The sequence below is a fragment of the Microcaecilia unicolor genome, chromosome 11, assembly GCF_901765095.1.
Source record: "Microcaecilia unicolor chromosome 11, aMicUni1.1, whole genome shotgun sequence".
In the NCBI taxonomy this organism is placed as follows: domain Eukaryota; kingdom Metazoa; phylum Chordata; class Amphibia; order Gymnophiona; family Siphonopidae; genus Microcaecilia; species Microcaecilia unicolor.
In genome coordinates this window covers 77,206,420-77,233,421 of record NC_044041.1, presented here as the reverse complement: position 1 = coordinate 77,233,421, position 27,002 = coordinate 77,206,420, and the positions used below count along the sequence as shown (strand labels likewise).

General features: G+C 44.1%; 1 protein-coding gene across 2 annotated transcripts in view; it reads left to right on the top strand.

The window, feature by feature from the left end:
- DDX49 (DEAD-box helicase 49) overlaps positions 1 to 27,002 on the top strand; it is a 53,548-nt gene that overhangs the window by 15,243 nt on the left and 11,303 nt on the right. For both annotated transcript variants that reach the window (XM_030217324.1, XM_030217325.1), the window contains 6 exons: positions 4,416 to 4,603; positions 4,712 to 4,852; positions 11,692 to 11,767; positions 19,234 to 19,310; positions 20,553 to 20,650; positions 20,782 to 20,856. In XM_030217324.1, coding sequence (XP_030073184.1) covers positions 4,416 to 4,603; positions 4,712 to 4,852; positions 11,692 to 11,767; positions 19,234 to 19,310; positions 20,553 to 20,650; positions 20,782 to 20,856 — 655 coding nt within the window. The remainder of the gene's footprint in view (positions 1 to 4,415; positions 4,604 to 4,711; positions 4,853 to 11,691; positions 11,768 to 19,233; positions 19,311 to 20,552; positions 20,651 to 20,781; positions 20,857 to 27,002) is intronic.

Genomic DNA, 27,002 nt, shown 5'->3' with positions numbered 1-27,002 from the left:
CCCCCCCCCCTCCCCCCCTGCGAGGGTGGGGGTGTCATCAAAGGAAGTGCAAGGCAAGCATAAGACCTCCGCCCAACCCACACAGTATATCAAAGTACTAACATTCAAAATGCAGTATAGATCCCAGATTCAGACAAAGCTATTAAATCATGAAACCCCAACCATCCGGAACAACAACATAACTCTTCAAAGAGGGTGCCCTCAAGCACTTTCGTTATATATACATTTAGCATATAAGTTCTAAGGACCCCTGTTCATAACATAGTTCCAGCAAGAAAGCATAGAAAAAAAAGAAAAGCACATCATAAAGAAAATTGCTTCAAGTTAGTTAACTTGCTGATTGCTGTCTCTGCAGACACTTATGGCCTTTCATAACTCGCTGCCATTTTGAGGGGGGGGGGGCGCCGGCAGGAGCGGCTCCAGTTGATTTAGAGGCCAGCCGCTGTGAAGTCGTATCTCCCTCTGGTAGAACTTCTCATGCCTCAGCAATTGACTTAATCTAGTGTTGACGACCATCTTTGTAGAAAATTAAAGCGAATGGGTGACACCACCTGTAACGGAGGCTCATCTCACTCAGCTTCCTGGTAACCGTTGGTTTCAACTCCGCTCGGCGCCCCAAGGTTGCCGCTGCCAGATCTTGATAGATTTCTATGTTGTACAAGTCTCGTTGAAAGTTCTGTGCCTGTCGTGCGGCTTTTAGCACTTGCTCTTTGATTTTATAATCTTGAAAACAGGCAATTATATCTTTAGCAGTGTTGTTGTGCACCTGCCCCAGCGCTCTGCGCGCCCTCGCCACCATGACCAAACTAGGCTCGACCTGGGTCCCTGCTCCCACCAGCAAAGAGCTTACTATTTTTTTGAACAACAGATTCGTTGTCCTGATATAGAGGAGTCTCCGGGAGACCCCGAAATCACAGATTTCGGCGGCGGCTGCGATTCTTTTGGTCTTCAAGTTTGTCCTGTAAAGATTGCTGTCTCACTTCAAGCTCTGCTAGTCGTTGCTCCGCTAGGGTTAACTTCCCAGAGTGTTCTTCCAGCTGGGCCTCTGCCTCCTCCAATCTGCCACCCAGCTCCTGAATATCACCCCGCAGGTCTGTTCCTAACGTGGCTAAATCCACCCGCAGTGCCTTTAAGTCAGATCTGATTTCATGGAGCAAGTCTTTTAGCTCAGGTAGATTCAGCATCTCTTGGACCTCTAACTCATCCCCCTATGCAAACAACTACCTCCGGGGCGAGTTCTGGGAGGCAGCCGGGTTCCACGGGGCCTCCATCTCTTGATTGCGTGCATGCTGCGATGTTACCCTGCCGAAAAAGCAAAGCGGGACAAGTGTCGATTCTGATCGGGCGCTCATCTTGCTGCGATGCAGTTGTTAGCAGTCTCCCCTTGATATTCTGGATAGCGATAATGTCACCGAATGTTAGGGAATCGCCACAATTTTAGTGCGGGTGAGCGGGAGCTCAGCGCTTATGCAGCCATGCTGTTCAGTGACATCACTTCCTCCCAACTGCATGTAGTTTCTAGATCTTAGATCACTGTTTAGATTAAAATTGTTATTTAAAGTCTGGTTAATGTGGAGATCAGAGCCTCATCAGAACTACTCCAGGCCCTGGAGATGGGCTGCCTCCCTTCCTTGTGTTTTTGAGAGGTGTTCACATCAGAGAGGAATGGCCTGGAGATTACATGACACTTTTATAGCCCACGCATATCATTGTGGCTCACAAAAAAAAGAAACTGGAACATCTCCAGGAATTATTATACAAATTAATAAAAAAAAACATATACATCGTATAACACAACCACTGCATATTTAAAAATTTTCTAAATAACATTTTCAGTAACTTTTGAAGAGACACATAATTAGATTGCTTTATCCTTATATGTAGACCAACTATTAATCAGTATGCATCTTGAAACCTAATTCTTTTGTCATTGCCAAGTCCTAAAGGCATTTTATCTGTTTCTCTTTTTTCTTATCAAGCAGCAAACATCTGGGCTACTCTGCCTAAGGAAGTCAAACTTCAAATTTTTTATTTGTGACATTTATATCCCACATTATCCCAAGGAATCTTGAGTTCAGTGTGGCTTACAGCAAAATAATCAATATAACGGTGGAAAGGGTCAGAGTAGTACCTGTTTAGTAAGTTGTTATAAGTATAACAAGGATGTAGATGAAAATGTTGACTACAGTGTACAGCAAAGAACAATCCTTAACAATGAGAAGGGTAATAGTAGTAACAGTGTGGTAAAATTAGTGGCAGGTATTATTAGGAAAGGAATGGAAAACAAAAATGAGGATTTTATAATGCCTTTGTATCTCTCTATGGTGCGACTGCACCTCGAATATTGTGTGCAGTTCTGGTCACCACATCTCAAAAAAGATATAGTGGAATTAGAAAAGGTACAGAGAAGGGCAATGAAAATGATAAAGGGGATGGGACGACTTCCCTATGAGGAAAGGCTGAAGCGGCTAGGGCTCTTCAGCTTGGATAAAAGACGGCTGAGGGGAGATATGATAGAGGTCTATAAAATAATGAGTGCAGTGGAACAGGTAGACGTGAATAGCTTGTTTACTCTTTCCAAAAATACTAGGCCTAGGGGGCACGCAATAAAGCTACAAAGTAGTAAATTTAAAATGAATTGGAGAAAATATATCTTCACTCAATGTGCAGTTAAACTCTGGAATTTGTTGCCAGTGAATGTAGTAAAAGCAGTTAGCGGGGTTTAAAAAAGGTTTGGCTAGCTTCCGAAAAGAAAAGTCCATACGCCATTATTAAAATGGACGGGGAAAATCCATTGCTTATTTCTACGATAAGCAGCATAAAATGTATTGTACTGTTTTGGGATCTTGCCACTGTTGGAAATGAGATGGTGGGCTTGGCGGACCTTCAGTCTGTACTAAATTCAAATGTGGAGGAGATATATGAAAAATAACATCAGCTTAATATTCTGACCAAAAAATACAATAAATTGATTAAGGGAGATGTTGCCTCAAGAAGCCCCCGGCTCTATTCTATGTGGAGCTCATGAGGGCTGGACTGCTTCATCATCGGCAACACCCCCACATAGAAAAAACAGCCTGTACCCAACATATGTTTTTATTCTTTTTTTCTTATTAAATTTTTAGCTTATGATGGGCATTCGTAAAGTTTCTACGTAACAGCTACTTAGCTTTTATAAGGTCCAATCCTTCTTTTAGTTAGTGCATTAGTTACATGCTGGACGCGACCAAGACCAACAATGGCCAGCGTTTCGTCGCCTGCGTCAGGGTCAGATGGTCTGCGTCTAACTAGAAAAGAAAAACACAAATGTTAGAGCGTTGGAACCTCCATACAGCGCTGCATTACTTATTTCTCTCGAAATTCTTTACTCAACCACCTACGCTGAAGGATCTAACAATTCAACGGACCCACTCAGAGTAAAGATGGCTTCGCTCGTTTAAAGGTTTTGTTACGTCAGCCGCCAATGATTAGCTAGACCAATCAGCTTGTGTTCTTCACCTTACCTTCTAACTGTGCGGAACACACTCTGTCAAAAAGCTATTAGTAAATAATCTGAGCACTCTAACCGAAAAGGTATGTTCCTAAATAATGGTGTCAACTATACAGAATATACTCCTAATACAAGAAAGGATATTTCTAATTAGAAAAAATGTCCCCATTCAATTTTTGCATTCAGACCCATAGGGGTTAATGAATTTAAACGGTATATCCACTTTTGTTCACATTGGAATAGGATCCTTTTTCTATCAACCCCAATGCGGATTCGAGATGCTTCTATTTGTTGTAAGACAAAACATCTTAGTTCAGCAAAGGAGTGTTGTGCTGTGTTACAATGAAGTACCAGAGGTGTAAGCATTCTTTGTGTGTTTAACACACTACGGTGCTCAATCAATCGGACATAAAGAGTCCTTGAGGTCTGTCCCACATACAGTAAACCGCATGGGCAAACTAAACAATAGACGACATAGTCAGATTTACAATTAGTGTTCACTCTCAGACCTTCAGTCTGTCCCAGTATGGCAATACTTATGTACTTATATACAATTAAAATTAGTGGCATCTTTTAAAAAAAAGCAATTAAAACAATTTTGTTTCACAAATACATTCTTTCTAGATAGTTATATCATTACTATGCTAAGTAAAGATATTATTCTTTTTTTTTTTTTTTTTTTTTGTGATTTCCTAGGTTATTGATCTAGTTCTGTTTTTGTAATCTGCTTAGAACTATGGTTGGTTAGAGCAGAATATAAAAAATATAACTAACTGTATAGGCTGAATAGTATTGAATGTTGTGATATCACTATCTTTGTGACAGTGTACTTCATCATAAGATTATGCTAGCACTGTACTAAACTTTATTATATTTTTTTTCAAAATCTTTTCTTACCGTGCTGTGTGACCAACCCATGGATCAGGTCTTGGATGAGGCAGATCGCCTGCTTGAGCAGGGCTGCACGGATTTCACAAAGGACCTGGAGGTGATCCTGGGTGCCATCCCCGCACAGCGACAGACACTGCTCTTCAGTGCTACGCTGACTGACACCCTGCAGCAGCTGAAGACAATTGCCATGAACAAGCCCTTCTTCTGGGAGTCCAGTTCAGAGTGAGTCTTTGGTTGATGCTCCTGTATGGCACAGAACGGAGTTAATCAGAATTATAACAGAATGAGCAGTTCCTTCGAACCCGATCAGCTCTGGGATTTGTTTTCCAGGGTGCGGACAGTGGATGAACTGGATCAGCGATACATTCTTGTGCCAGAGAAAGTTAAGGATGCATACCTGGTCCACTTAATCCAGAAATTTCAGGATGAGCACGAGGACTGGTCCATTATCATCTTCACAAGCACCTGCAAGTGAGTTTGGAAACATGTTTTGTCTGTCTGTAGTGCACAAATTAAGTAGGTGTGTTAGTCTTGGGGAAAACTGAGATTTGAAGCAGGTTTTGGCTGCAAAAAAATAGTTTCACAGACCATGCAGATCCCTTTTTAAACAATGGATCTCAAAAAGCTCATAGGCTACAATCTCTCTGTTTAGTAAAATGGTCACAACCTTCAAAGATTTCTAGACGTCCCTACGATCCTTTCTACTGCCCTGTTTCACCCTGTCCCATCAAATCCTGAGCAGAAATCCCAGAAAATCTGTCACAAATAGCAGAGGACCCCCAGTCCTGTCCACTGATGCTTCTAAAATAAACACGTTCCTTGTCATTAGCAGCAGATGAATCCAGAGACTTGTGGGTTATGACCTCTACCAGCAGGTGGAAATAAAGAGCACTAAACTGAACGATAGTCTCTCACGAGCTCCTGGTTTCGCCTGCTTCTGTGGCTCCTGTTCCGGGTTCCCTGGTTCAGTTGAGTTTGGAGGGGTGTCTAGGTCAGTAGAGATGCTTGAATTAGGGTACACCTGGTGGTGTGAAGTCCCCCCCTTTCCTGCCACGCCTTTCCTCCTCCTTCTCATAGAACTTTAAAAAAAATAATATTAATGGTGGAAGAGAGCAGATTTCTGCTTATGTGGCATTCTGGAGGAGAGGGGGTGCATCTGTGTTCCCTCAACTGTCTGGATTCAGCCACCTGATCGGAGTCAGAAGGCCTGTGGGTACTGGTAAGGCCAGCAAAATTGTGAGTCTGAGCTTTCATTCTTTCCCTCTGTCAGGTTTGTGCTGTTCGGGTTAGTGTACCTGTGGTAAATCATTATTTCTTTTTGAGCAGCCTGTCATTCATCCTGGCATGGTCTCCCTAAGGCGGCGATCCCACGCGGCATCAGGAGCCTTAGACTCCCAGTTGTCTGGCCTGTTTTTCGGTCCCTTGCGGCATCGTCAACCTTTAACTCACAACTGCATTCGCAGACTTTGACTTCAGCATACAGCAGCACTTCCATCTCACAGCTCAGTTCTGGCTACACCCAGTGGCCACATCACCATATCTAGCATGTCCACACTTGCTTTGCTGGTCCCAGTCTCAGTTCATTTGCATCTGGGGGTGCCGTTCCCAGTTTTCTCTGTCATTTGGAATGGCTCCGTATCTGGATGCGGGCAAACTCCTCCTTTTTTGTGTGTGGAATGCAGCCCTAGTGCTGACTCTGAACATGACCATCTCTGACTTGTGGCTGTGTTTTCTTTATGTGGCACAGTTCCATTTTGGTTGACAAGGTGCAGCTTCATAGCTGCCCTTTGAGCGCTTCTTCATCTTTGCCTTCTATGACTGTTAAGCTCAGCTCCATATATGTCAGTTGGGGATCCATGTTTGAAGGCAGCTCCATCACTGAATGAAGACTGCTGCTCCATCTTAACATCTAGAGCGCATCTCTGTCTCTGAATGTCTCTGTATTTGTCTAGCGAAGCTTGCTCTCTCTGAATTTTTTTTTTAACTTAAAATGTTTATTAAATTTTGGAAAAAGGTATATAGTTTCCAAGCCAATAAAACATCAAACCTTCACAGAGCCAAAAGGGGACTATAAACAAAACCCTCCTAACTCCCAAACCTCCCCCCATTAGGTGGAATAAGAATCCAGAAATGATAGCATCCAGGATTGTGGTGTAAAAATATCCCATGGCAGTACCGCATAAGCGTAGAAGAGAACTACGTTTGTACCCTGTCTTGTGCATACCAGTCAATAAAAGACTGCCAAACTTTTTCAAAGTACTAGTCTCTCTTGTCTATGTGCTGTCAGGGCCACCGAGAGACACAGCCAGGCCCGAGGCAAGCTTTCCCCCTACACACACACACATTCAGGCTGCCCTCTCCCTTCTGTGTCTTGACTGCTCCTGTGTGCTGGGACCTGGATGATTGCATTAATGCGATATCTCGGGTTACCTGGGTTATCGCGTTAATGTAATCATCCGGGTCCCCGCCGGTACACAGGAGCAGAGCGAGACAGTCCCGGAAGAAGCTTGCTGGTGCCCCCTTGGAGGCCAGACCCAGGGAATGATGCCCCCCTGCCCATACTCTCAGTGGCCCTGTGTGCTGTCAATTTGATGAGGTAATAAGCTTGCCAGAGCTTGTGAAGCAGGTCCTTTCTGGCTGGTAGGTGGTTGGTCCACCAACATCTGGAAAGTTCCCTTTGCAAGATAGCAATGCACTGGAAAATAGCTTTTGCTTGAGGGAAAATAGTACCAGGGCAGTTTAAAAGTACAACCTAAGTCTAGTTGCCTCCAATCCTCCCACTGCCCTAAGGCAGGTCAAAATAGTCCTAGCTAGCCTAGATGGACACTTCTTCCATGAAAGAGAACATCTTCCTGTCCAGCAGCTTTAAGCTGAGAGGCAGAAACGCTAATAGGCAACGTGCTACACAAATATAACAGTTTAGGAAGGACTACCATTTTACAAACGGCAATGAGGTTTCATTGCAGGAAGTGGAGCTCCTTCTTCCTCCGGTTATGCCTCGTAGCTTCATCCTTGTAGTTGTCCGAAGCTCTGTCTCTGGATGTGTGGTTCAGCTCTATCTCTGATTATGAAACAGTGCTCTTTGGCTCTGGGGTACGGCTCTATCTCTGGATGAGGAACGCTGTGCTATTAATGGAGGTGTAAATGCACCCGTCTCTGAATGTGCACAGCAGCTTGGATGCTGTTCCATATCTAACTCTCGTACTGGTCTCATCCTTGCCATTTATGACTTTTCCCACTTCGTTGGGTAATCTGTTCTAGCTGGGGGATTATACCTCTGGTGTTCTGTATTGCACAGCTCAGCCCTTTCTGTGCAGAATATTGCTAGCTGGCGTCATATTTCAGCTCATCATATGTCTATAGGGTTCTGCTTGGCTCCGAGTCTGGGGCACAGTCTTACCCTATCCTGGGTCTCAGCCCTATCATGCAACAGGATCCTCCCTGTCTTATGTCAGAGTTCTCCTGTGTGCCATCATAGTCGAACTGGCTCCGTCTCTGCTTGGTTAGCGTGACCCCAGTTTGACATTTTTTGCTTAGTTCCATTGCTAATTTGAAATCTTAATAGTGTTCTGTGCAGATCCCTTATTTGTATCTTGGAGTCAAGGGTGACTGTCAGCACTGTCCTGCCATTGTTGTCTGTGGTGATATCCACGTTTCCATTTCCATTAATCAATTGTTTCCTCCACTATTTGGGAGGAAAATCATCCTGGAAGGTTTCATCTGCCGCTTTATATCGTGGTCACTATGGGCCTGTCTGTTATCAATGGATATACTGGGCGCAGTTTCCCTTCCTGATACTGGTGGGCCCCAGTCGGGGCAATGCAGCCATAGCTCACTGGAGTCAGGCGCCTATCGCTTGGGCGTAAGTCCTCTGGGCACGTCTCTCTTCATTATCTTCTATGAAGGTTCCCTACGTGCTCCTTGTGGCATGCATTTTCCAGACCTTGTCCAGTTAATGGTTTTGGCTAGGTCTAAGACATTCTTCATGGCATTAGTTCTTTCCGCAGCTGTGTCTGGTTCCCACCCTACTTATGGACTGCTTTGCTACATTCCATGAGTCTTTGAATTTGTCTGCTGCTGATATCTTACCTGATAATTCTCTTTCCTTTAGTCAGAGCAGAGGAGTGCAGAGTCCCACCCTTTCTCAAGATTGACACTGTCAGTTAAGTCTGTTTCTCTGCTTAGGTTTCTTGCTGTGGTTGCCTATACATAGCTCTGCTAGTTGTCAGGTTTATGCTAGTTGTCAGTTTTCTGTGAGGAGAGAGAAATGTTTGCCTTATTATTCCTTGTACTTTGTTATGAGAAATACCAACTGACCAAGGAGCATACCGTCCTATGTGGCAGAGTTTAGTTTGGTACTTTTTATCTCCACCTGCTGGTAGATAATAATAACCCACAAATCTCTGGATTGCTCTGCTGTGACTAAAGGAAAGAAACTTATTAAGTAAGACAGGGCTCGACAAATCCCAAGTGCCAGGTCGCCATGGCAACCAGGATTTCATACCCCCAAAAGTTGTACCTCAGAAATGGCTCTCCACATACTTGAGCCGCACTGTGTAGGAAGAATGGGAAATCTCACAGTTTCAAGTTCTGCGAGATGTCCCGAACTTCCTGCATAGCGTGGCTCAAGTGTATGGCAAACTCAATCGCTGTGCAGAGCCAGGAAAGCCGTTTCAGAGACGGCGCTACAAGTAGGGAAGTAAGGTGACTATGAGAGGGGGAAGGGGGCATGAGAGAGTGACTGACTGGAGTAAGACACGAGGAAAGGACATGAGAGAGACTGATTGGGGGAAGACTGGGGGAGCATGGGAGAGAGACTGGGTTAAGGCTGTAGTGGGGTATGAGAGAGATACTGGGTTAAGGCTGGAGGGGGGGCATGAGAGAGACTGAGTTTAGGCTGGAGGCGGGGCATGCGAGAGAGACAGGGGACTTATATCTGTGACTTTTGTGAATGTATGACATATTTGTTCCCCAGTGCATTTCCCTTGTTTGGCCAGCAGATGGTGACTTTTTTTTTTTTTTTTTTATAAAACTGTTAAAGAAGTGACTATTTTTTCCCGCCTGAGCTGTTAGGTAATCTGTAGTTTCAGTATGGGAGCACAGAGGTAAACATCTCTGTCCTGAGACACTGTTCAAGGCTTGTGAGCAGTTATTATCCTGAAACTCCCCAGGCGCTACCCAGGTAGTGACAAAGTGGGTAGACAGTTTTAATATTGATCCTTAGATTCAGTTACTTGTTATTGGAGCGGCGGAGTAGCCTAGTGGTTGGTGCAGCGGACTTTGATCATGGGGAACTGGGTTTGATTCCCACTGCAGCTCCTTATGACTGTGGGCAAGTCACTTAACCCTCCATTGCCCCAGGTACAAAATAAGTACCTGTATATATGTAAACCGCTTTGAATGTAGTTGCAAAATACCACAGAAAGGAGGTATATCAAGTCCCATTTCAGTTTCCCTTTATTGCCTGTTACTTTTCCATCTGTTTTATATGGTTCAGTGTTCTAATTCTGTAACAATAAACCTTGTTAGTTTATTGGCTCTGTTGTCTTGGACTGACTAAGAATCCTGGTGGTTTGTATGTTGGGTCTGTGGGTGCTTTCTAGGAATTGTGGGACCCCTGAGAGTGTGGCCCCAGTAACCTACAACATTAGACGAGAGAGAGAGATTGATAGGGGACCTAGGTCATGGTGATATGTGAACCTATCAAGGCCTATCAAGGCATTGCTGTCACACAGCTGACAGCATGCTTCAGGAAGGGAGACTGCTGGCTCTGCCAGTAACTTGGAAGGCGCCTGCGTTGGAGAGATACCGGTGCCAGAAATGGTATTCAAAGCTGACGAGTCGGAGAAACTGAATGAAATTTCTGTAAACCTAGAAGATGTAATGGGACAATTTGACAAATTGAAGAGTAGCAAATCTCCTGGACCGGATGGTATTCATCCCAGAGTACAGATAGAATTGAAAAATGAACTGGTGGAGGTATTATTAGTAATATGTAATTTATCTTTAAAATTGAGCATGGTACCGGGAGATTGGAGGGTGGCCAATGTAACACCAATATTTTAAAAAGGTTCCAGAGGGGATCCAGGAAATTATAGAGCGGTGAGCCTGATGTCGGTGCCAGGCAAAATGGTAGAGACTATTATAAAGAACAAAATTTAGAGAGCATATTCAAAAGCATGGATTAATGAGACAAAGCCAGCATGGATTCAGTGAAGGGAAATCTTGCCTCACCAATCTATTACATTTATTTATTGCGGCGGCTAAGAAAGCAAATAGATATTATTAGGAAAGGAATGGAAAACAAAAGTGAGGACGTTATAATGCCTTTGAGTTGGTCCATGGTGCGACCGCACCTTGAATATTGTGTTCAATTCTGGTTGCCGCATCTCAAAAAAGATATAGTGGAATTAGAAAAGGTACAGAGAAGTGCAACAAAAATGTTAAAAGGGATGGGATGACTTCTCTATGAGGAAAGGCTGAAGCATTTAGGACTCTTCAACTTGGAGAAAAGACGGCTGAGGGTAGATATGGTAGAGGTATATAAAATAATGAGTGGAGTAGATGTGAATCGTTTGTTTACTCTTTCCAAAAATACTAGGAATAGGGGGCATGCGATGAAGCTACAAAGTAGTAAATTTTATACGAATCGGAGAAAGGTTTTCCTTACTCAATATGTAATTAAACTGTGGAATTCGTTGCCAGAGAATGTGGTAAAGGCGGTTAACTTAGCGGGCTTTAAAAAAGGTCTGGACAGCTTTCTAAAGGAAAAGTCCATAGACCATTATTAAATTGGCTTGGGGAAAATCCACTGCTTATTTCTAGGATAAGCAGCATAAAATATATTGAACTTTTTTGGGATCTTGCCAGGTATTTGTGACCTGGATTGGCCACTGTTGGAAACAGGATGCTGGGCTTGATGGACCCTTGGTCTCTCCCAGTGTGTCAATACTTGTGTACTTATGAGGAACTGATTTACTAAAGTTTCTTTACCCAAGGACATAGAATAGGAAAAGAATTTTAGTAAATCAGTTTCTAAAATAGCTATTGCTGATCTGGCAGGGGATTCTCTTCCCTCTTCTCCCCCCGAACCCCCCAAGAAAACATAAAATTCACTGCGGACAATGTTGGAGTGGTGGGGATGGAGAAGTGAGAGAGGTCTCAGTGGCTGGCTCCTAGATTTAATGAAAATGTATTGAGGCCTGAGGTAAGACATAATTTTCCTTTCTTTCCTTTGAGAAGAAATGTAAAAACGAGGAGCTAGCACTACTTCCTCTCACCTCTCTTCCTGTTGCTTTTGGATTTTTCAGGACCTGCCAAATTTTGAACATGATGCTACGAGAATTCAATTTCCCGTCTGTTGCACTGCATTCTATGATGAAGCAGGTAAGGAGGGTCCTAGGCCCACATGTGAATGAGGGGTACTACTGCCCCCCCCCCCCCCAGCTCAGTCTTGGAGAGAAGTTTTACAAGTTTCTGTTTTTGTTAAATTGAAACAAAATGATATAATGCTTATAAATGGGAACCATGGAGAATACAGTTATGTACTACTTAAAATACAGCTGCTACTGTTAGATAACTCCTTCACGTTTTATGTCAGGGTCCTTTAAATTGTTAATACCAATACCAAAACATTTCTTATATAATGCAGTAATCCCCATAAAGGGTCCAATTCGGTTTACATTATATAGAAAACAAAGATCAGTTACAACATACCCAGAAATAATAATAATGATTGAGGAACCCACCAATCATGTAAAATTGTTCATCCTATAGAACACTTTAAACAAATAATTAAAAAAAAAAAAAGACCTTCAATTTTTTATGAAAGGACAGATATAATTAACTTTAATTCTGATACTGAAAAAACTACAGACAGCTCAGAATACTGCTGCCAGGCTAATTTACGGTGCAACTAAATTTGAAAGTGCAAGACCATTGCGAGAGAAACTGCACTGGCTTCCCGTCAAGGACCGTATCACTTTTAAAATTTGCGCCCTAGTACATAAAATCATCTACGGCAAAGCCCCAGCATACATGGACACCCTGATCAACTTGCCACCAAGGAACTCACATAGGTCTGCACGATCGTACTTAAACCTCCATTACCCAGTATATTCTGGACTTAAGTACAAAAGAACCTACGCATCAACTTTCTCCTACACTAGTGCCCATCTCTGGAATGATCTACCTAAGCTAGTGAAATTTACCACTGATCATCCTACCTTCAAAAAGCGCCTCAAGACCTTTCTATTTGGCAAAGCGTACACACCACTACCGCCTGGCACCTCTAACTTCTGAACTGTCTTCCCCGCTGTCATACCACCACCTCTGCTTCTTCTCTTTTTCTTCATCTCGCTTCTGTCCTTTCCCATTATACTTCTAGAACATTACTGTCTTGACCTTGCCTGCTGTATGATTATGTAGATTGATGTAAGCCACATTGGGCCTACCCTTGGGTGGGAAATTGTGGGATATAAGTGCTGTAAATAAATAAATAAATACCAGTAGGGAGAGAATTCCAGTAATGAATTGCAAAAATAGAGAAAATAGTTTTAACTATACTAGAGAATTGAATTCCCTTTAAAGCCAAAGGTCATAAGATCAACAAATTATGCAATCGCATAGAAAATCTACCCATAGGAATACAAACTAAATCGGTAATAAAGGAAGATGTGAGACCATAAATGGCCTGCAACACTATACAAGTTGATTTAAACAGAATTCTCTGTTGCACTGGAAGCCAGTGCAAAGCTGTCCTATGAAATGAGATGCTATCAAATTTTCTGAGGTTAAAAATCAGCCTAATAGATGTATTCTGAATGAGTTGTAGTTTCCTTAACAGTTTGGTTGATAAACCTGGGTAGAGAAAATTACAATAATCTAAATGTGAAAGGACAAACATCTGGACTAACAGGGAATAAGCAGATTGATCAAAATATGATCTTACCAATCTTAGTTGTCTCAATTTATAAATCACTAGTATAAAAGGCCCGTTTCGGTAGGCAATGAAATGGGCGCTAGCAAGGTAATCCCCCCCCCCCTCCAGCGTCCTTCCTGTCTCCCCTGCCACCCATCTGGTCTGAGGACCCCCTCCCCACCAACCCTCCTCTGCTCCTCCAGCCACGCATGTGCAGCGGCCCTCCTCTCTTCCCTGCTCCCCCTGCAGCCACCCATGTCCAGCGACTCTCCTCTCCCCCTGCCCCCCCTGCAGCCACCTATGTCCAACGACCCTCCTCTCCACTGCCCCCCTGCAGCCACCCATGTCCAGCAACCCTCCCCTCCCCCATCGGCGCATCACCCAAGCCCCTACCCCCCCCCCCCCCTCGGGTACATCAACCCCCTCGCCACCTGCAGCCACCAATACTAATGCTGTCCGGCCGCTGCTGCTTCTCCTGTTGAGCAGCAGTGGCCGGTACAAAAAGAAAAAAGCCAAAAAAAGATTTTAAACCTGAAACACGGCTCCGTAGACAGCCATCTGGCATTGGCTGTCATCTCTGCAGCCGCTCCTCCTCTCCCCTCTGATGTCGCTGTGCTCCTCCGGGGTCTTCCTGCAGGGGCAGTGACGTGGAGGGGAGAGGAGGAGCGGCTTCAATGACGACAGCCAATGCCAGATGGCTGTCTACGGAGCCGCGTTTCAGGTTAAAAATCTTTTTTTGGCTTTTTTTCTTTTTGTACCGGCCACTGCTGCTCCACAGGAGAAGCAGCAGCGGCCGGACAGCGTTAGTATTGGCAGCTGCGGGTGGCGAGGGAGTTGATGTGCCCGAGAGGGGGGGTAGGGGCTTTGGTGATGCGCCGGGGGGAGGGTCTTGGGTGATGCGTCGAGGGGGGGTAGGGGCTTGGGTGCTGCGCCAGGGCGGAGGGGCTTGGGTGTTGCGCCGAGGGGGGGCACTGAGAGCTGATTGGTAGGCAGGGGGAGGAGTAGGGAAACGCGGAGCGTGTTTCCCTACTTCTCCCCCTGCCTGGCTCGCGGTTTTGCAGGGCAGGGTCTTGGGTGTTGCGCCGAGGGGGGGGCACTGACAGCTGTTTCCCAGGCAGGGGGAGGAGTACCGCGTGTTTCCCTACTCCTCCCCTTGCCTTGGAATCAGCTGTCAGTGACATCACTGATGTCAGTGCATTCTAAACTGCCTAGCAGACCACCTCCGAGGGAGCTACGGTACCAGGCACATTAGAACGTTGGAGGTGAGAATTATTATATAGGATTTCCTCCAGAGCTGATTGACCTGGGGCTGAAAAGACAGAGAACAATCTAGAATCACTCCAAGGATTCTAGATTTATCCTCAACTGGAAAGATCTTGTCTTGGGTAAGAACAATCTGCTTAGGAATAGCAACGGAATTGAGCTTCAGCGTATTGTCTAAGACCCAGTGTTGAATCCTTTCCATACAAGAAGATGTTCGATGAACAGTTTATTCAGATCGTCAAAGACTGGTACCTGAATCAAAATATCATCCTCATAGGATGATAACAACATCTTGTCTGAATAGAGCTGAATGTCACCTAAGGAAACCATAAAAGAATTTAAAAAAGAAGAGGGGACAGGAGGGAGCCCTGGAGCACCCCACAACCCAGAAACCAAAAATGGAAGAGAGCATCATTCTTCCAAACACTATAACTCTGATTTACTAAAAACTCCTGAAACCACTTCAACACAGAGCCACCAAGGCCAATCCCACTCAGTCTTTCCAATAACAAATTATGATCTACCGCATCGAATGCAGCGGATATATCAAATTGGAGCAGTGCAATTTTTTTTTCCCAAACTTGGTTGCTTCTTAATCTGAGAAGTCAACACTAAAAGAAGAGTTTTTGTACTGTGACCCGATCTGAAAACAAATTGAGAGATATGGAAACATGAAAATGTATCCAAATATTCTGCAAATAGTTGGCTCACATAAGATTCCATGAGTTTATTAAGAAAAGGGATACTGGCAACTGGATGAAAACTTGAAGATAGAGTAAGATGTGACTCAGAACCCTTGAGTATAGGTGTTAAAATAATTTTATCCATATCGAAAGGGAAGACCCTAGTTTTAACAAATCATTAATACCTGAAGTAACCCATTGGATAAAAACTAACCTCATCTCTATTCCTCTACTCCCCTCCTCTTCTCTGCCCTTCTCTTGCGCCCTATGGAATGCCCGCTCTATCTGTAACAAACTCCCCTATATCCAGGACCTCTTTATCTCGCGTCACCTCCATCTGCTCGCCATAACAGAAACCTGGCTCTGCCCTGATGACTCTGCTTCAGTCGCAGCCCTGTGCCATGGCGGTTATCTATTTCACATACTCCTCGCCCTGCTGGCCGTGGGGGCGGTGTTGGACTACTTCTCTCTCCCTCCTCCAGATTTCAACCCCTTCTTCCACCTCAATCTCACTGTTTTTCCTCCTTTGAAGTCCACTCTATCCGCCTTTTCTCTCCTCTGCCTCTTCGAATAGCGGTCATTTATCGTCCCCCTGATAAGTCCCTTTCATCCTTTCTCAGTGACTTTGATGCCTGGCTTGCCTTCTTCCATGATCCTTCCTCCCCCTCTCTCATCCTTGGTGACTTTAATATTCCTGCTAATGATCCTTCCAACTCTTATATTTCCAAGTTACTCGCTTTAACGTCGTCCTTTAATCTGCAACTATGCTCCACCTCCCCCACTCATCAAAATGGTCACTGTCTTGATCTCATCTTCTCCTCCAATTGTTCACCCTCTAGTTTCCTTGCCTCCGATCTTCCCCTCTCTGATCACCATCTTATAACTTTCACACTTAAATCTCCTCCCTCCCAGTCCCGTCCTATCCTATCTAATTTATCTAGGAATCTTCACGACATTGACCCTTCATCTCTATCCTCCCATGTTTCAAACCTCCTCTCTACTGTGGCACCATCCACGTCTGTCAACGAGGCTGTTTCTTCTTACAACAATACTCTATCCTCTGCCTTAGACACTCTTGCACCTTTGATGACCCGCCCTGTAAGGCGTACAAAACCCCAACCTTGGCTGACTTCTAATATCCGCTACCTACGTTCCTGTACCCGCTCCGCCGAACGCCTCTGGCGGAAATCTCGGGCCCTTGCTGATTTCTTACACTTTAAGTTCATGCTGACCTCCTTCCAATCTGCTCTTTTATGTGCCAAACAGGATTATTATATCCAACTGACCAACTCTCTTGGCTCTAATCCTCGACTTCTCTTCACCACATTGAACTCTCTCCTCAAGGTGCCCCCTCCCCCAACTCCCCCTTCATTATCTCCTCAGACCCTTGCTGAATTCTTTCACAACAAGGTTCAAAAGATAAACCTTGCTTTCTCTACCTCACTAGCTCTCCCTCCACTAGTTCGTTCCCCTCTCTCTCCTTCCCCTCATTCCCTTTCCTCCTTTCCTGAAGTTACTATTGAGGAAACTACACTTCTCCTTTCTTCCTCAAAATGTACCACCTGTTCCTCTGATCCCATTCCCACCCACCTTCTTAATGCCATCTCTCCTACTCTTATTCCTTTTATCTGTCACATTCTCAACCTCTCACTTTCCACTGCGACTGTCCCTGCTGCCTTTAAACATGCTGTGGTCACACCTCTCCTTAAGAAGCCTTCACTTGACCCTACTTGTCCCTCTAATTACCGACCCATCTCCCTCCTTCCTTTTCTCTCCAAATTACTTGAGCGTGCTGTTCACCGCCGCTGCCTTGATTTTCTCTCCTCACATGCTATTCTTGACCCATTACAATCTGGTTTTCGCCCTCTCCACTCAACCGAAACTGCGCTTACTAAAGTCTCCAATGACCTATTACTGGCTAAATCCAGAGGTCAATATTCCATCCTCATTCTTCTTGATCTTTCCGCTGCTTTTGACACTGTCGATCACAGCATACTTCTCAATACCCTGTCCTCACTTGGATTCCAGGGCTCTGTCCTTTCCTGGTTCTCTTCCTACCTCTCCCTCCGCACCTTTAGTGTTCACTCTGGTGGATCTTCTTCTACTTCTATCCCTCTGCCTGTCGGCATACCTCAGGGTTCTGTTCTTGATCCCCTCCTCTTTTCTATCTACACTTCTTCCCTTGGTTCATTAATCTCATCCCATGGCTTTTCCTACCACCTCTATGCTGATGACTCCCAAATCTACCTTTCTACCCCTGATATCTCACCTTGCATCCAAACCAAAGTTTCAGCGTGCTTGTCTGACATTGCTGCCTGGATGTCTCAACGCCACCTGAAATTAAATATGACCAAAACCGAGCTTCTCATTTTCCCCCCCAAACCCACCTCCCCGCTCCCCCCGTTTTTTATTTCTGTTGATGGCTCTCTCATTCTCCCTGTCTCCTCAGCTCGAAACCTTGGGGTCATCTTTGACTCTTCTCTCTCCTTCTCTGCTCATATCCAGCAGACCGCCAAGACCTGTCGTTTCTTTCTTTACAACATCCGTAAAATCCGCCCCTTTCTTTCCGAGCACTGTACCAAAACCCTCATCCACACCCTTGTCACCTCTCGTTTAGACTACTGCAATCTGCTTCTTGCTGGCCTCCCACTTAGTCACCTCTCCCCTCTCCAGTCAGTTCAAAACTCTGCTGCCCGTCTCATCTTCCGCCAGGGTCGCTTTACTCATACTACCCCTCTCTTCAAGACCCTTCACTGGCTCCCTATCCATTTTCGCATCCTGTTCAAACTTCTTCTACTAACCTATAAATGTACTCACTCTGCTGCTCCCCAGAATCTCTCCACACTCGTCCTTCCCTACACCCCTTCCTGTGCACTCCGCTCCATGGATAAATCCTTCTTATCTGTTCCCTTCTCCACTACTGCCAACTCCAGACTTTCGCGCCTTCTGTCTCGCTGCACCCTACGCCTGGAATAAACTTCCTGAGCCCCTACGTCTTGCCCCATCCTTGGCCACCTTTAAATCTAGACTGAAAACCCACCTCTTTAACATTGCTTTTGACTCGTAACCACTCGCCTCCACCTACCCTCCTCTCTTCCTTCCCGTTCACATTAATTGATTTGATTTGCTTACTTTATTTATTTTTTGTCTATTAGATTGTAAGCTCTTTGAGCAGGGACTGTCTTTCTTCTATGTTTGTACAGCGCTGCGTATGCCTTGTAGCGCTATAGAAATGCTAAATAGTAGTAGTAGTAGTAGGATTACTGAAAACATATTTTGGAGCAACATCTAAAATACATTGAGAATGCAAAAGTTTATTTAGGGGTACTTTAACATCAGCAGAAATAGGATGGAAGGTATGCCAGCTCAGATCAACATAACACTGATTTATTCGCTTCCAATTTAACCTCAGTGGAGTTTGAAATAGCTTTTATCTGTTTCAGAATTCCTTCATAGTGATTCCTGGTACAATTACACCTCAAAATGAGCAAACTTAAGGATACTTATACTCTATACACTAATCAATTCTAATCCTAAGTATATTCTACAGCGTGTTGTCTTCTTTTTACTTGGAGGAAAAGCCTCACGTATCGTCAGAGTTTCAGGTCCTCCTTCAGGGGTCCGCCTTGAAGAAGGACCGGAAACTCTGGCCACAGTTGGCTGTGGACAATACTAGACTGGATGACTGCCACGATAAGTCAAACTATTTGAATATCACACATTCTGGATTTGAAATATGATAGAATTAAGTAAAATAAACACACTGGAGGTTTTTATGCCAATGATGCTAGTGAGTACTCCGTAAGTGTACGACAGTATAACTGCAAATCCCAGAGTCACAACATGATACGCGAGACTTTTCCTCCAAGTAAAAAGAAGACAACACGCTGTACAATATACTTAGGATTAGATACAATTACACCTCACCCATGAGGCTGTGCCACCTGCAATAGCGTTTCTAATCCTAGTTTCTTCTTTATTAACAGAAACAGAGATTCGCAACACTTGCCAAATTCAAGTCCAGCATTTTCAAGATACTTATTGCGACTGACGTGGCTGCAAGGTAGATGACGGGAGACCCTTTGCTGGGACTACCTGGGAAATTAGCAAACACAGCCAGACAAAACTGGTCTTAGGAAAACAGCTTGGATTATGTATAAGAGAGCTGCTCCCTTCTCAAGGACACTGTACAGACAACAGAGAATTTGTGCTTTACCTTATATGGCTCATAAGAAACATTTAATCAACTATATAGCCTGTCATATCCGATTAGCACCAAACAATCACATTTATCAAGTGACCTAACATATTTTTTTTAGAATCACTGTGGATTTAAAATGATTTAACTTAGTGCACACAAACGTTTATATCTAATTCACTCCCTTGTGACATGGTAGATAGATACATATCAGCAATCACTTCTGACTTTGAATATTAGAAACACTGATATATTAAGTTAACAACAAATTTTTAACCTGCTGAATTATAAATGCATTCTTAGTTGTCAGTTACAGCCAGCAAAATCTAGCTTTTTTAAGTCCATTTGAGGCTATAGTGTTAGGTTTTAAATGCTCCTTCCACCTAGCCACATCCATCTTTGTGCATTTGAGTGAAGCAAGGGTGCTTCTGCACTCAGTGTTATGAACAGCCTGGTGTAAGTGTCACACAGACACCCATGGATATAGCATGGCTAAGAGAAAAATGGAGTTGAGAATGGTGATAAATACAACAGGGGGTGTGTGGTCAAACCATGTCCAGTAATCTAAATAAAAATGAAATTGTATTACTGATACTACAAAAGCAAAAAGATATTCTAAGTTCAATTTAGTTTAGTATTTATAACCTGCACCATACCCTACAAAGGGCCTTAGGTGGTTAGCAATCATATAAGCAGAAAATCTTATACAGAAAAAATATATAATTACCAATAGATAAAATAACAAATCATAAGCAATTACAAATAAGACTTCTTCATCTGGATGGATTTTAAGAGATACCAGAACACAGGAATGGCCCTTGAACTTATTAGAATCATTGAGAATGTTTCCCTGTTAAAGCCTCAGTTATTCCAGGCATATCTTCAACAACCTGGCAGGCTCATAGCAGAGCACATGCAAGAATTTGACTCAAATTTTTATGGTTGGGTTTTAAGTTGACTGTCTCAACCTCTCCTGCTTTTGCTGCAGGTACAGCATTTTGTGCTGGGCCTAAGGAAGCAGCACACAACAGCCAGCAAAGCAAACATATGAGTGGAGTGATGCAGGACTATGTAAACCTAAATTTTATTCTTTTCCTTTCCCTGTAGAGGGTTAGATATTCCAACTGTCCAAGTGGTGATAAATCACAACACACCTGGATTGCCAAAGCTTTACGTCCATCGTGTGGGCCGCACAGCTCGAGCAGGTGGGTTGGAGGGGGCTGCTGGCAGGACACCTCCTGTCCTGTGTAACCTATGGCATTTGGCCCAGCCACTGTCTCCAAACCTTGTGCTCTGGTGCTGTATTAAGAAATTTCATTTTCCCTTCTCTCCACAGGACGCCACGGAATCGCTATAACCCTGGTGACGCAGTATGACATTCACCTTGTGCACACCATTGAACAGCAGATCAGTGAGTACCTGTGACCTGGTGCTGAGTTCTTCCTTGGGGGAGGGGTAGCGGTTTTGCAGCCCTCTGAAGGGAGAACTGGCATTAACAAAACTTTTTCTCTTCTGTACTGCCTGCTAATGAGAGACCACGTGTAGGAGTTAATTTATATTTAAATCTGTTTATTCTGGAACAAGACATATTGTGACACATCAACTAGATACATCCACTACTTCAACCGTACATCATTGCAATGGTTACCAAATTTCCAGCTGTCTATACAATAATCATCCTGCTCCATACATTTTCCTTTTTTCCCCCCTTCCTCTATCTCCCCTTTCCCCCCCAATCCCTCCCTATCCCTCCCTCCCGTCTTCCCATACCCTCCGAGACTACTTTACACAGTATTTCTCTATCCTCCCTCCGTAACATTATTTTAGATTATTATAAATTATCATAGATTCAACAAATGTCCCCGTGCTGCTGGTGTTAGTGTTTGCCAGAATGGTGCCCATCTCCGTTCAAACTGCTGTCCTCTTTTATTGTCCAAGTGGACTACATCAATTCTCTCCATTCTCATTAACATTATCATCTGAGATCTCCATTGTTGTAATGTTGGAGCCTTTGATGCCATCCATTCCAGCAGGATCACCTTTTTGGCTGCAATGACCGCCCTGTTTGTAAATTCTTTAAGTCCTTTGGGTTTTGGGGCCACAACTTTAACGTGGCCGAATAATAATTTGTAATCCGGAAGCCAGCGAGTGCCCCACATCTGTGATATATTTGCTAACAGTTGTCTCCAAAATTTTGCAATATGCGGGCATGTCCAGAACATATGTCCCAACGTGGCCCCTACATGATTGCATTTAGGGCATTCCCCTGCCGGGGACAATCCCATGTGGAATGCCCGTCTGGGGGCTATATGCATTCGGACTGCAAACTTTTATTGTAGTTCCCAGCACCAAACAAAGCCTGTAGATTTCTTCAAGTTCAGAACATGAATTTTGAAGATGTCTGTTGGTATGGTCGCCCCTAGTTCATCTGACCAGGCCTGAGCTAGCCTTTCATAAGGCAGCTCTGCTGCAGTATCCCGGATGTGTCTATGATATAGCGACAAGGGAACCTTTTGTTGGGCAGATAAGGAATATGCTGCGGCTAGTTCTTCTTGTACATCTTCAGCCAAATTCTGCCATTTTAGGCTGTCAATATAGTGTTTCAACTGACCATAATGAAAGAGATCTGCATTTGGGAGAGAATATTTGTCTTGCAGTTCCTTAAAGGGCATCAAGCGTCCCCGTTCGTTTATGATCTGGTACACATATTGTATTCCTCGCTGTTGCCATCTCTTGAAGATCTGATACATATATCCTGCTGGGAAAGCTGGGTTTCTTGTTATGGATATGAATGGAGTTGCTCCCGCGTTGAATCTATGGAGTTTGCAGACCCATCGCCAAACTTTCTTTGCTGTAGGCATTATCATTGATCGTCCAAGTTCATAAGGCAGGGTTCCTCCTGTTTCATGTAGTATACAACTAAAATGTACATTGTCCGTCAAAGCTAACTCCAGTGACGTATCCGAGAAATCTTGCGTGTTCCTATACCAATCTGCTATGTGTCTCATCCCACTTGCAATTGTCGTTTGCCTAATGCTTAGAAGGCCTAAGCCTCCATATTCAACAGGCACTTGTAATGTCCTCAAAGGGAGCCTCGCCTTTTTCCCATTCCACAGAAACTTTTGCAATTGCCTGTTAAGTTCCCTCTCATCCCTATGTTTCAAGTATAACGGCAGAACCTGAAATACATATAACCAGCAGGGTACTATTGCCATATTATATAAGGCAATTCTGCCCATCAATGATAGTGGGTATCCCTGCCATGTAGTCAGTCTGTCTTTTGTGTCTCGTAGTAGCTTTTGAACGTTACTATCATAAAGATGGGTCAAGTTCTGTGAGATATATACTCCTAAGTATTTCAGAGGCACCCCCTCTGGTAATACTGGTATCTCCCCTCCTCCCCCTTCAGGTGGCATCCCATATACTAGAAGTGCCTGTGACTTCTGTCTATTCAGCACAAACCCGGAGAGCCTCCCGTAGGATTCTATCTCTTGTAATAGTGCCGGTATTGAGGATCTAGAGTTTTTAAGAAGAACTAATAAGTCATCTGCGAATGCTAATGTTTTGATTGTGGTATCTCCTACTTCTACTCCCATGATGTCTGTCCTGAGGCATAGTCTCCTTAACAGTGGTTCTAGGGACAAGATAAATAAAAGTGGTGAGAGCGGACAACCTTGGCGTGTCCCCCTAGCTATATTGAATGATGGTGTTTTTATCCCATTAACTAACACTGCAGCTGTTGGATCCGTATATAATACTTGAAGTGCCCGAACAAACCAGCCCTGAAATCCCATAGTCTGTAGGGTTGCAAACAGGTAATCCCAGTGCAGCTTGTCAAAAGCTTTTTCTGCATCCAGGCTGATTGCCAAGGATTGTTGTTCAGATCTCTGGCATGAGGCCATTCCTATTAGTAGTGTTCTGACATTTCCTACTATTTGCCTCCCTTTAACAAAGCCTACCTGTTCTATGCTTATCACCCGGGGTAATATCCTAGAGAGGCGGTTTGCCATTATCTTTGATAATATTTTTAAATCAACATTTATTAAGGATATCGGTCTGTACGAGTCTGGGAGTTCCTCTGCTCTACCTGGTTTCTTTATAAGAACTATTAGGGCTTCATTGGCATGATCCGCCACCTGTCCCTGCTGTACTGCTTGTTCGTAATTTAACATCAGTGGCTTAACTAACTTGGCGCTTAGCAATTTGTAAAACTCTCCCGTCAGTCCATCCGAGCCGGGCGCTGAATTTAATTTTAAGGTCTTTATGCATTCCTGTACTTCCCTGCCTGTGATTGGACCATTCAAGGACTCTAGCTCCTGTTGAGTAAGTTCTGGCAGATGGGCCTGTCTCAAATATTGATTTATTTCTCCTGTATCACTCTTACTTGGGGCTGAGTATATTCTCGAGAAATGGTGTCTTAGAATTTCTGCTATCTTTTCACTTTTGTGTTGTAATTTCCCTTGATCATCTTTCAATGCTGTTATTACCTGTTGATTACTCCATGCCTTAACCATCCCCGCTAACATTGGGCCCGTTCTATTCCCAAATCTCTGAAGTCTGTATTTGTTATATAAGATTCCCCTTGTAGCTCTCTCGTGTAAAAGGGAATTAAGTGTTACTTGCACCGACTGCATATTATCTCTATTTGCCCCTGTAGGTGATCTTATAACTTTCTTTTTAGCTATTCGTAATTTCATCTCTAAATCTATAATAGCTTTAGAAATTTTCTTGTTTCTACCATTTACATATGCAATCACCTCACCCCTCATCACTGCTTTGGCCGTAGCCCAGAACAATGTGGGGTTGTCTCTGTGTTGTCCATTAAATTGCTCGTATTCATCCCACTTTACCTGCATGTATTTTACAAATTCCTGATTTTTATATAGATAGGCCGGGAACTTCCATCCCCTTCCATTCTGTTGGTAGTGTTTTGGCGCCTCTAAGTCCAACCAGACCATAGCGTGATCTGATATGTCAGCAGCCCCTATTTCCACTGAGGTCATGTTAGGAAATAAAGAGCGATCCACTAGGATATAGTCTAACCTGGAATACGTCCCGTGAGCTCTCGACAGATGGGTGAAATCTTTCTGTCCCGGATGCAGGGTTCTCCAAGAGTCAACCAGGCCTAAGGCTCGCATGAATGATGATAGTGTCCTAGCCCTTGGGCCTCCCCTATGGGCCCTGTTTGGATCTGAGCAGTCTTCCATAGGTCGCGCCACTAGATTAAAATCTCCCATGACCATTAGCTTCAGAGATCTGTACGGCCTACATAATTGTATCAAATGATTATAAAAATTATTGTCATATATATTAGGCCCGTAAAGGGCTAACAGCAGTAGTTCTCTGCCCTGTAGCCATACATGTAATAATACATATCTGCCCTTTGGATCTACTGTGATTAGTTCTGATTTTGATACTAGCCCTTTTCGTATGAGAATAGTTACACCCCCTCTGCGACCCACTGCTGGAGAGGCATATACTTCGCCCACCCAATTCCTTTTTAATTTCTGGTTTTCTGCCTGGGACAGGCGGGTTTCTTGGATGCATGCTATATCGGTTTGCTTCCTACGTAACGCTGTCAGTACTTTAGCGCGCTTGACAGGAGAGGTAATTCCTCCTACATTCCAGGTATTAAATCTAATGGTTTTAGCCATTTACATCCTTTATTGGGTTCTTATAAGAAAAGGTTCTGTAGTGGTGGATCGGGCGCCCAGCCTCGCCCTGATCCTTTCTGATTTGTTTTGCCTGGTCTGAGGATATCTGTTTATATTGTGTGCCTATGACTTGGTCTGAAGGATAGAGCCTTTCTTTTTCTCTTTGGTTCTTTTCCTGGTCTGTTAAATGTAGTCCCTGGTTCCCTTTTCCCCTTCCAATCTTCCCCCATCCCTCCCCCATCTTCTTCTCTGTCTTCCCTTACACCCCTCTTTACCTTTCTCGTCTCCCCCTGGATCTTGGATGATCATAGGTCGTTGTGATAGCCCCCCCCGGTCCTCCCCCGAATCCTTATTTTCCCATCATATGATCTTTAACATTTATAAACATTGCTATTCCTCATTTTTACATGTTAACTTAACAAACAAACACTTTCATATAACTCCAACTTGAACCTTTGGCTTGTTTCGTTACAGTCTCGACCCTTTTACTCAGAATAATATTATATTCCACCACCTCCCAAACCTGGCAGCGGTGGCGATGTCTATGGACATGACTGAGTCTAGCAGTCTTCCCCATTCACCTTCTTGTTCACTGCCTCTTAGTTCTTGGAATTCCTCCATTTACTGTAATCCACATGGTCTCCTTTTCCAGATGCTGTGTTTGTGGTTTTATTTAGTTTTGGTGGGATTCTGCTTTTACGTGCATTGCTTTTTGAAAAACTGCTGCTGCTTTAGGTGTTGTGAAAGCATGCCATTTCCCATTATGGTGAATCTTTAATGTGGCTGGATACACCAACATGAATTTTTCTTTTTTTTTGTGTAGCACACTGCAAATAGGGTTAAATTCTCGGCGACGCTGTTGTAGTGCCCAAGAGTAATCTTGAAATATCTTCACAGTATGGCCCTCATATTGAAGATCGTCCTTTCTCTGTTTTGCGCCCCGGAGGATTTCCACTTTATGTAAAAAATTGTGGATCTTCGCTATTATCACTCTGGGGCGCTGCGCTCCTTCTTGTTTGCGGCCGAGTCTATGGGCCCGTTCCAGGCATAATTTCCCTATGCTATCCGTCAGCGCTAATTCGGTATTTATCCAGCGCTCCAGAACCGCTGGCAAATTTTGATCCGGGACATACTCCGGAAAGCCTACAAGTCTAATATTCGATCTGCGTGAGCGGTTTTCCAATTCGTCTATCAGTTGTCCCTGCTCCCTTACCAGCTTTTGTAGGGCCTGTACTGACGATGCCATTGTTGTTTCTCGATCTTCCGTCTCAGCCACTCTGTTTTCTAGATCTCCTGTGCGTCTCACTGTTTCTTCCAGCGTTTTGTCCATTACTGACATTTGTTGTGTTAATAGCGCAAATTGCGGTTCCGTCGCACTTTTAACTGCTGCTATTATTTGCTGCAGCTGGGGTTCGCTGAACAATGACGGTTCGGCCCCGGGACTCCGCGCCATCTTGGCTTCGGGAGGCCCGCACGGCTTCGCTGTTTCTTTTTTCCCTGTTTTGCTTGGCATGCCCGCCTCTGCGCGAATTAAGAAAGGATCCATATACTAGCAACTTGCTTAGCTTGCTGTTTCTTCCTTTCCCGTCCCTTTTCGCATTGTTTAAGTTGGAGAACCGGGAAGGGGCTCAGGAGGAAAGACAACTTGCTGCCGCTCTCCTCTACTCCATCACGTGACCGGAGTTAATTTATAAAGTGTGCTTTATATGTGAAAATGGATAGTTGAATATGTATGAAGGTTTATTTTTGTTATTCCTGGACTTGAGAAAAATCCACAATTCCAGGAATAACATGTATAGAATGTTTGTACATTTGGGAAGCTCGCCAGGTGCCCTTGGCCTGGATTGGCCACTGTCATGGACAGGATGCTGGGCTCGATGGACCTTTGGTCTTTTCCCAGTGT